Here is a 10,381-nt window from a genome sequence, read left to right as displayed (position 1 = left end):
CACTTCACGAAAGATAGATTTTTCAAGAAGGCATTTAAGGATTTTCTTCATTCGTTTTTTCTTTCTTTTTTTTTCAGTTTGACATATATATAAAAAACATATATATATATATTTGTGCGTTTTGATGCTGTAAAGAAATCGAAGGCAAACCGAAGAGCATAGAAAACAAAAAAAGAACGAAATATGTTCTTCAAATTCAGAGAAAATAGGGTTAAATGGGTTTCACGAAAGTCAGGAAACAAAAAAAAAAAAAGCAAGGAGATGGAAAAAAAGAGCAAAGAGTAGCTAGATCGTATTTCAAATTCGAGAAGAAAATCGTTAAAAAAAAGAAAAAATAGAAACGATTACCCTTCTTCTAAAATTCTTTCATTCTCATTTATCGATCGAATTATCAATTTCGAAATTCCTGTAGTCCAAGAACGATAAAAAAATTTCTTATTACTTTTTTCCTTCGATCCTCATTCTCATTTTTTTTTTTTCGAAATAATTTTCGACGATCGATGATTCATCCAATGATCTCCCATCGATCATTTCTCCTATTTTCTCCACATTTTTTTTCTCCATCCACGAAAAATTTTCTATCTTGAATTTCTTGTTTGTCCTCTCCCATTTTTTTTCCACTCTATATCTTTCAATTCCGCTACCCGTCTCTGTCTTTGTTTTTAGTTCACGGACTTAGAAAGGAAAAAGAAAAGGGAAGAAACGAAAATAAACAAAATCGCACTCGGAGCTATTTTTTTCCCCTCCGCAAACTATATGTAAAATAATCGAGGCAATTTTTTTTTTTTTTTTTTATATCATTATTCCGGACAGTGAAACGACAGAAGAAGTGAAAATGAAAAAGAAAGAAGTGACAGTTGTCTCTTTTGGGTTGACGAACAATTTTTTACACGCATACACACGCAGAAACACACGAGGACAAGGAAATCTATAATGAATTTATGTGTAACGTTCAATTGAGGATTGTATGTAATTGTATATATATATATATATACAATATATATATATATATATATATATATATATATATATATGAGTACAATGCAGTCCATGAGTTAAGATACATTCTCCTTTTTCTACCATGAAAGAATAAATTATTCTAGTTAATAAAAAAAAAAAAATAGTGTGCGTTAGTGTCTCTTTTTTTTTCTTTGATGCCAATCTTCCCGATAATCATCCATATAAAGTAATTTTATTTATCGTCGCAGACGCCCATACACTGTGTAAACGAATTTTATTGTTGTGATGTGAGAATAAACGTTTCAGAAATTCAGAGGGTTTTGCTGAAATGAAACACGCGTTGCCTATATCGTATATAATCTCTATCAATTTTCCATAACTTTCTTATCCATAAAAGTAAATATCTTCGACTATATTCTTTCGCATATCTCGAAAATATATATAGTTTCGAAAAATGCTAACGTTTTAATTTTATCGGCAAAGATTTCTTTAGAAAAAAAAAAAGAAGAAATATAATTTCGCAATTAGAAAAAGCAACGTTCTTTCGTTCTACTAATTATTACTGGAACATTCTTATTTCTAATATATTTACATCATTCAAGATTGCATTATTTAACGGAATTACATCGTAATTTACAATCGATGCGAACAATTGACTAGACTTTACGTAAAATTTTCAAACTTTCGTCTCATTTTCTCTTTGAACCGGGATTGGAAATTCGAGAAGAGAGAGAGAGAGAGAAAAGAAGAAAGGATCGATCGAAAGTAGTAGAATTATCTTTGAAATAATCGTCGGTATAAATTGGTTATCCGTTTGAGAAGCGTTATATCGACCGAGTCGAATCGGCGTTATGTAGGTCTGAGAGCGCTGACCATGTCGCCCAACAATCGTTCCACGCTAACATCCCCCACTGTCGGTTTGAACAGCAGTTCCTGAAGGGTTGATCGGCAGAGCGCTCGCGCAGAGGGTAACAACAGTAAAAGTCGTCCGACTCGTCGCGCATCCCTTTCGCAAAACACGGCCACCGTTTGCTCCTGCAACGCCGTTATTCGCCCCGGCTCGCACAGCCCTCGCGACTCTTGGGACGAAAGATTAGTTAAATTTTCCCTCTACAACAATGTCTCTCTTTATTATAATCAATTATCTTACCCCCTTTGAAAAGAACTATAGCCTTGAGGCAAGCGTATTCCGAATGATCGACCCTGAGGAGAGCGCATTTTGCCAACAATTCCCTCAATTTCCTCGCCTCGTCGACCAGCGTCTCCTTTCTTTCGGATGATAAATCGTTCGGTACAAGAGCGGCCTCTTCCACGGGGAAGTTCCATTGCGCGGCGGTGAGCACGAAAAGCTCGCTCCAAGATTCCTCCAGTAGGATAGTCTGGTCTCTGTAGGGCAGCTTGAGAAGGATGAAATATTCGTGACGTAAGTATCGAGGGACGGTAAGGATGCAATCGACGATTGGTTTTCTTTTTTTTCTTTTTTCTTTTTTTATCGATTAATAAAAATTACTTGCAAAAAGGAATGAATACTTCTCGCCCATCTGACAGCAAAGAAGAGCAATTTCGCTGCGAATTCGTAGATATTTTCCGTGGGTAGGATGGAGAAGCTGGAGATGTATTCGGTCGAGGCAGGATTAGCGATGGACGATGGTGTTAATCGAGCGCTTGCCAACTCCTCTGCAAGAGGAACGCGTTCGAATAAATCGAATAATGCGTTTAACTAAGGGGACTTACCCTTCGGTTCGATTCTAGCGTCGATCGAGCCAGCTTCCTCCGAACTTGTCACTTCGTCCTCTTTCGCGGCGTTCACTGTCAACGATTCCGTGGTCGGTGAACGGGGTAAAAAATGCGCTGCGAAACGAAACAAAGTGCACATACGTAAAGATAATTTCAAACACTTGATTCGAATAGATAAATAATATTACATATTTCAATAATTTCGTTTTGGTTGGAAATTGGCTTCGTTGCTTACCGACCGACGGAGTGAAAGCCGACATGGTCGGCTTGAAAGGGAACAGCGCGGGATACAGAAGGGGATGGTAAGGGTTGCTCGCTGCGTGATAAACGTGCGGAATTCCAGGATATAATCCCGAGGGACCTCTCCTTGCGGCTGCAACCAGGGACGATGTATTTCGTGGAGCTCTTTCGTGTTGCACCGCTGTGAGTATCATAGTTTCTTAATAATTCACAATCGATTATGCAGGCGGACGAGTTGAGATCGAATCGTTTGACGGGAAAGGAGGGAATTAGAAAAGGTGACCAAAATGGAGCTTCTATCTCCTCTTGTTTGAAACTATACATCGAAGCAAAATCACGCTCTCTTCGCGCAATTCTTTTCCAATTATTTTATCTTCCTTTTTTTATTTTCCTTTTTTTCGTTCGACAAGGATAATCAAACTCGCCAGAGAAGCGCAGACCACTAATGGCACCTTTTCTACCCTCCCTCGCTAATTGATATCTCCGTGCAATCAAGTGTTTGGATTATCGGGTCGGGCTAGAAGTGTTTACAAAACCTGTGAACGTCAGGCTGCTCGTGACACCGCTCGAGGCGAGGCTAACTTTCCGGATTCTGGCGCGAATATAGAGTTTCATGTGGGTGCGAGCACCCCTTTTCTCTCTCTCTCTCTCTCTCTTTCCCCTTCGAGCACTCTTTCCACTCCTTTTTTTTTGGGGAACGTCTCCATGCATTGTAATATCCTGGTTGTATGTTGGCTACGAATACTCGTTTGTTGTGTGTATGTGTGTGTGTGTGAATGGATATATATATAATATAACATCAAAAATGGGGAACGTATCGAGGTTTCTGTCATCCCCAAGCTCTCTGACAGACGAGACGTTGTCGAACTTGGAGAGTTCAACAATGTCGATGCCAAGTTTCGAATATCTCCTCGTTCGTGTATTTAAATTGTGATGATATTTTTTTTAAAAATCGCTTAGTCGTTAATTTTGTACGAAAAGACGGGAGGATAAATTCGCGTTTAAGAATAAAAGCTTAATCACCGTTGAAACGAAGCGTACCATCTCGTTTCATGTTGACCTGAAGGCACTTGGTAAATCGACATGCCTGGCATTGATTGCGACGAGAAACGTCCACGATACAACGTCCGTTCTCCTTGCAAACGTAATCGAGGTTTCTGCACAATCGAATCGAATATCGTTAGATACAAAAACGAATAGAATAATGCTTCCAAAAAAAAAAGATTCTCTCTCTGTTAAGAAATTATTCATCATATTTTCAATCGAACGAATTTTTAAATCGACAGCAAATTAATTACCTTGCATACCTGCGGATCGACCGCTTGAAGAAGCCGCGACATCCGTCGCAACTCGGGACCCCATAATGCTTTCCGGACGCTTTATCACCGCAAACTTTGCACAAACTTTCGCCCCGGCTGTTGTCTTCCATTTTTCCGTCCTGAAACCTGGTCATCAAAATGCAATTATCCAAATTATTGCGTGAAATTATATAAAACCTTTTTTCTAATTCTTCTTAACTTAATTTCCTTTTAACCAACCGGATTATTCTCTCTACGAAAATAATTAACTTAGAGCTTTCGAGTAGCGCAACGCGATTCTCGGTTATCGTGATTCCTCCATTCCAAGTTATAGCCGTCGTTGCATATTGCAACACGTAATGAGAAGTTGGACGATTGTTAAACGTCGTTCGATTTTCTCGATGCTCGCGACTTATTGACTTCAAGTTCAACCTCAAGCTATTAGAACGCTGTTAATCGACATTTTCCTCCTTCCCCAAGAATACCTCTTCGAGATCCCTCTCCGAAACAACAGTCTCCGAAAAAACGTGAAACAGTTTGCTCGAAGAACAGAGTCTCGAGAAAAAGGTGGGGGAAATATCCTCTTCCATTGACTTTTGCAAACCCCTTTCGCTTGTTCTCCACCTCTTCTGGTTCTCCATATCCCTCGATTCGAGAGAGAGAGAGAGAGAGAGAAAGAGCGCGTGCTCCCTCTTGAATCGAGGCCCTCGGCTCTTTCTCGTTCGAACGGAACGGCTGGCCACCTGTAGGGTTCCCAGGCTCAATAATGCATCGGTGACGTGGAGCATTCGCCCAGCCTCGTCGGTGGTAAACCACCTCGAGGAGGAGAGAGAGTCCTCCTGGTGGATGATGCCACGGTGGATTCGCCGCACCCTCCCAGAACCACCAGTCTCACCGACACTGGTCATTACCGCCGTCAACCCTCCGCCAGAGATCTCTTGCCTGACTGTCGACTGACTTCTTAATGGCTTGTCGAGGGAGGGAGTGGTGACGGTGACGGTGGTCGCGTGTGAGCGTTAACCTGCCATAATATTTTTATTTCACAGGATAACTACGTTCCAAGCGTTATTATCGTGTGGACGCGTCCGGAGGAGAATCATCCTTGCCTCCTCGAAATGATAGAGCTGATAGCGAGTCGAATTCTCATTGGCATTCGTTCAATAAAAGGCAAGGCAATACACATGGCGCGGATTATTCGCCTCTGTTTGCACGAATCTATCTGTCGTTGTGTTTACGCACGCGTGTGTAACATATGTTATGCGGCGGGTGCTGGACACGAGCAATCTGTCTGTAATTCGATGCAAATGCGGCAGGAATTCGAAATTGTTCTCGTTTCTCGTGCTCTCGTTGCAAAATCCATCGAATTCTTTTCTTCGAATGGTCCTCGTGGTCGCGAAATAATCTTTATCTATTTTAATGAAGATAATAAAGATTTAAACACGTGAAAGAAAAGTATATGTATATGGAAAAGTTTAAGACAATTCGGAAGATATTATTCTTGAAAGTAGAAAGTTATGCGAACCCATCGATCACGAGAACTTTGATAAGCTCGTCACAGCTTGAGATGCAAACTGTGCCTAATGTCGGCTCAATGACTTTTCGATAGTTCCGCGTGGTGACGAAAGTTTTCGTCGCCCGAAAATTCTATGCAAATTTTTTTCCTCGTCACGTCACGTGCCTTCTTTCGCATAAAAAATGCTGATGGATCGAATTCAGATACGGATCAGATATTGTCCTTTGCCGTCTGACAAAATTTAAATTTAAATAACAGCTTCCTTCTCTTCCTTTTTCGCTGTTCAAATAATTATTATTACTTCGTTTTCTTTTCTTTCTCTGCTTATTAATCCGATTTATAATATAACTGATATAATTTAATTGCAAATCGTTCCTCTCCTCCAAATTTACATTTATATAAGATTATGAAATTTACAAATAAATATAGTTTTTCAATCTTTCGAAGAATCGAACGATCGAGAAGAAATTCTTCAGAATCATCGCACATTCTTTCGTTCGGTTAATCACGCCGATATATTGTTCGAGGAATAATGGAGGGTTGATTGAGAAAAAAAGCACGTGACGTTAGCTCTCTGAGCAACTTTTGCCTCGATCTTCCATCCGTTGCGCTCAAAATCGTCCAAGATACGATTTTTTTTTTCTTTTCCGCGTTCGACTCTTCATCAATCAGATGATTTTTCTTCTCGTTCGATAAATAATATAATCCGACAAATGTCCACGGTATTTAAACCGTGATTACTTAATTTCGTCGATGAATTTTCCTTCGTGACGGATGGTTCCTTCTTCCCTCAGAAGAAGGTTTCTCGTCAATTTTTAAGGAGCATTCCGCGTAAACATGGTCGTTAGCCACCCTTGACGTGACTTTTGTGTTGTCCGAAAGGGTCGAGGCGCAATTAGAAGCTTTTGAATAATTAATCTTTGCGCTGCAGTCGTAATGACAGCGTAGGTATCGCGTTACGCCACCTCGTTTCCCTGTTGAGCAACAATTTCGTCAATTTTCAAGTGACTTGAAGGGATATATCCTCTTTACACGCAACGGTGCTAACAACAACGTTGATAGCATTCACGAGCAATCTAAAAATTCAACATCCATCGCTCGATACTATAATTATATTTCTTTGCAGAAAAAGGAAACATTTTTCAAACAAATGATTGAAAAAAAATTCGTGGAGAAAATGGACGAAACGTCGGATCTGACTCTTAAACTGACTTCGATTTAACTGGCAACCACCACCGATTAGTTTCGGTGGTGCACGTGCGCGTTTCACACGATTGGCAGTGATTGCGTGATTCGGTTGCATATGCCGTGCACGACACTTGGCCAACGTGTAAACCTTCCAGCAGACCAATGATTTCGCGTAACAGATACTTTTTCTTTTTTCTCGCTCGTCAGTACGCTTGATATCGGTTGAACGACTGGTACACGCGCGCCAATTATTCAAATTCTTCTTGTAAAGACACGTGTATCGTGATAATATTTATTTATATGGATTTATATGGGAAGAAAGTTGTGCCTTTTTTTAATCAAAGAAGCATGAGAAAATTTAAAATTAAAAAAGGAAGTATATCGAATTATTATATAAAGTAAAAAAAAAAGAAAAAAAGCGACATCGGTTGTAATTGGTTAAAACCTGTAATAATTTTGTGCGAAACATGGACTCACAACGCGTATAATTTGTAATATTTTATTACACGGTGTGTAAAGGAGGGGCAGAGATAAGTGGTACAAGTTGAAGTGGTACGTTGAATTTCCTCCAATGAATATCGATACGTTTTTCAAATGTATTACATATAGAAATATAACGAAATATAAAAGCCAGAAAATTCGTGCTTCCTACATCACAGGATTATATATATATATGTAAAACATGTGCGAATATCTTTTAACATATGTGTGAACGCAACAGCAGCCATTACGCGACAAGGAGGCGATCCGTGAACGAACAATTACACGCCTCAATGCCGGAAAAAAGGGGTTTACAGGTGTGTTTACACGCGAATAATCAACTAACTGTCGGGAAAAAAAACACATATGTTTCGATTAATTGTTCTTCAACTTCGAAAAAGAAAGGTGGAAAATTTATTAGAATCTAATTTTAATTACAAGATTAAGTAAAATTTATATCTTTTATAATAGAATTATTTGAAATTCGATGTTGAATCAATAAAATAGAATGATAAAAATTAATTAATTCCCTTACCTGTATAGGAAAATAAATTCTTCCAATTTTCACTATCAAATCACAAGATTCTTGAGCTGCCGATATTTTAATCTTTATCGATGGATAGATAGTCTTGGATAGATCGGGATTCACGATCGAATCTTGGATAATTTTCCTTCGCCTTTTGCAATTTCCAAACTAGCGTCGGTAGCCATCTTGTTTCGAAAGAAAACAAGACGTTTCATTGAACTGGTACTGCTTCTCTATACCCAATAAATATTCCTCTATTCTATATATTTTAATTTTTCAATCGCAAAAATGTATAAATGCCCGAGAAATGAACAATTTAGAAGAATAAAAAAAGAGGAAAACGAAAATACGAATCAATTACCGATGAATCTCCATATTTCCCGTATATTAATCCCAAATCTAGCAACAAACAATTTTAAACAATTTTTACAAACTTTTAATTACCCAAATATCAATCAGTCGTAAACACCACAACGAAATATATTATTTTTTATTACTCCAAAACGTAAGGCAACCAAACTCTTTTACGCCCATCCATCGATCCATCCATCCACGTTCCGAAACGACGATCGAAAAACGAGGCGAAACGTTGGGTGATCGCGAATCGACGTTGCCGCGGTTAAATCGAAGCGAGCACTTGGTAGCGTTTCTTCTTTATCGCGGCGAGGACTTGGTGGGTGCACGAGGTGTACGCGCGTGATTTATGGCTCGCTCGTTCCTGTGCCTTTGGGTGCCAGGGGTGGCCAGGACGCGTCGCCTTTGATCGCCTTCGCGTCTCAATACGCCCAATCGAGGTATCGCTCGGCCGGGGGTTGCCAAGGGCCGCAGACGATTGGTCGACAGGCGGGGCGTACCTTTCCAAGCTCGGAGGGTCGCAACCCCTTTGGCGGAGGGAAAGCCCCGCCGCCTGAACCGCGGCAAGTCAACTCGTCAACTCGCCCGTTTTCTCCCCCCGTAATCGAAGAAAAAAAACTGCTCGAAGCGGAGGACCAGAGCCTCTTGTGCGCTTCGTCCTCGTTCTGGTGTATCCCCGTCCTCCCCTCCGGGCTCTGTTTGAGGGATTCGTGTGAGGTGTGTTTGACGGGAGATGAGATCATGGAGGAATAGGAGAGGTATGGGTTCAAATGCTCCTCGAGACGATTTAGAGAGTACTTTCATATTTTCCTGCGGTATTAATGGATGTTGCGGATCCGATATTTCGTATCCTCTCTGTGCTTTGTTAAAACGTTGGCCAAGAAGAACGGGTGTAAAAAGGGAAAAGAAGAAATTCGCGTCCTTCGTGGTCCTTCGATCACTCGAGTTCATGTTGGATAGAGGCAAGAGGTCTGATAAATAAAAGAGGTTAATTAATTTCCGTCTATGAGATTCTATGGGGCTTTGATTCATTTTAGCTTCCAGAAAAAAAATAAATAGCCATGAAACGTTAGTAACACAGTTGCACGTTTCACACGGTGGCGGGTTGGATTACCTAGAGATGGCCGTAATAACCAGCACCCTATCCTTGAATAATTTATTTATTGTTACTTGAAAATCAATGATCGTCATCTCCCATATTCTATCATGTCTACGATGTGATCGTTAATTCGAGTAATCGCACCGTTAAGAAAATTTCTGCAATGTTCAAAGATCGTAACGTTACTTTTCCAACGTGTTTTTTAAAAAAAAAAGGAGCTTTTTTACTTTAACGAATAATTTTAGTCTCGATAAAGTAAGAAAAAAGTGGAGGTGTTCGTGTCATTTAACAAGGAATGACGGAATAAAGTTTAAAGTTTAAAGAGGAGAAAAAGGGAGAAAGGGATATTATATGGGAGAAGTTAATTTCTAGCGCGTGTTGGCGCGATTCTGTTGGGGGTAAAGTAAGCGGTCTGCACTTGATAGGTCGAAGGATCCGTAGGATTGTGAAGCACCTCCTCGACGTGGCAGGAGCAGAAAATCGCGTTGAAGTGGTAACGGTCGGGCTAATGGTTCGGAGACGATATTTTGTTAAACAAGGAAACCTTTTATCCCCCATACCATCTCTTGGACGAGCGCTCGGGGACAGGGGCGGCTTCGTTTCGAGAAAGAACTCGTCTTCCGTTCACCCTCGTAGTCACCCTCTGGTACACCACGAGTGTCATTAGACGTATTTACGTACTTTATTTTTTCTCCAAACATCGATTACCAATTAAAGTTCTTATTGAATAAACAAACGGTTTCTATTCATAGAAGCTACTATATACGAATTTTTCTTCCAACAATCTTTTAATGGACCGTTTAATTCCAACTCCAATTTTATTCCATTTCGAAATAGATTCGATCGATCTCGTTGTAAATACTCGCTGTACACCGGTTAGATTCAAATTTTTCGAAAAGATATCGATATCATTTTCGAGGAGTATCGCCGACTGATTTATTCACGACACGCGAAGCGTTCGATTCGAAGCGAAGAAAAAGAAAAAA

The 10,381-nt window shown here is 40.0% G+C and overlaps 1 protein-coding gene across 1 annotated transcript; it reads right to left on the bottom strand.

Moving 5' to 3' along the window:
* Window positions 1-776: 776 nt before the first annotated feature.
* LOC551649 (nuclear receptor subfamily 2 group F member 6) lies at window positions 777-6,074 on the bottom strand. Its single transcript, XM_016915400.2, has 7 exons — window positions 4,236-6,074; window positions 3,979-4,094; window positions 2,933-3,118; window positions 2,695-2,811; window positions 2,471-2,637; window positions 2,111-2,357; window positions 777-2,039 (listed from the first exon to the last, which is right to left on the bottom strand). The coding sequence occupies exons 1-7, from the start codon at window positions 4,388-4,390 to the stop codon at window positions 1,810-1,812; spliced, it is 1,218 nt and encodes a 405-aa protein (XP_016770889.1). The 5' UTR covers window positions 4,391-6,074; the 3' UTR covers window positions 777-1,809.
* Between the last annotated feature and the right edge of the window lie 4,307 nt (window positions 6,075-10,381).

The sequence above is a fragment of the Apis mellifera genome, linkage group LG12 (genome assembly GCF_003254395.2).
Source record: "Apis mellifera strain DH4 linkage group LG12, Amel_HAv3.1, whole genome shotgun sequence".
Classification (NCBI taxonomy): Eukaryota; Metazoa; Arthropoda; class Insecta; order Hymenoptera; family Apidae; genus Apis; species Apis mellifera.
Note: the sequence above shows the minus strand (reverse complement) of the source record. Positions and strands in the feature narration are given on the sequence as shown.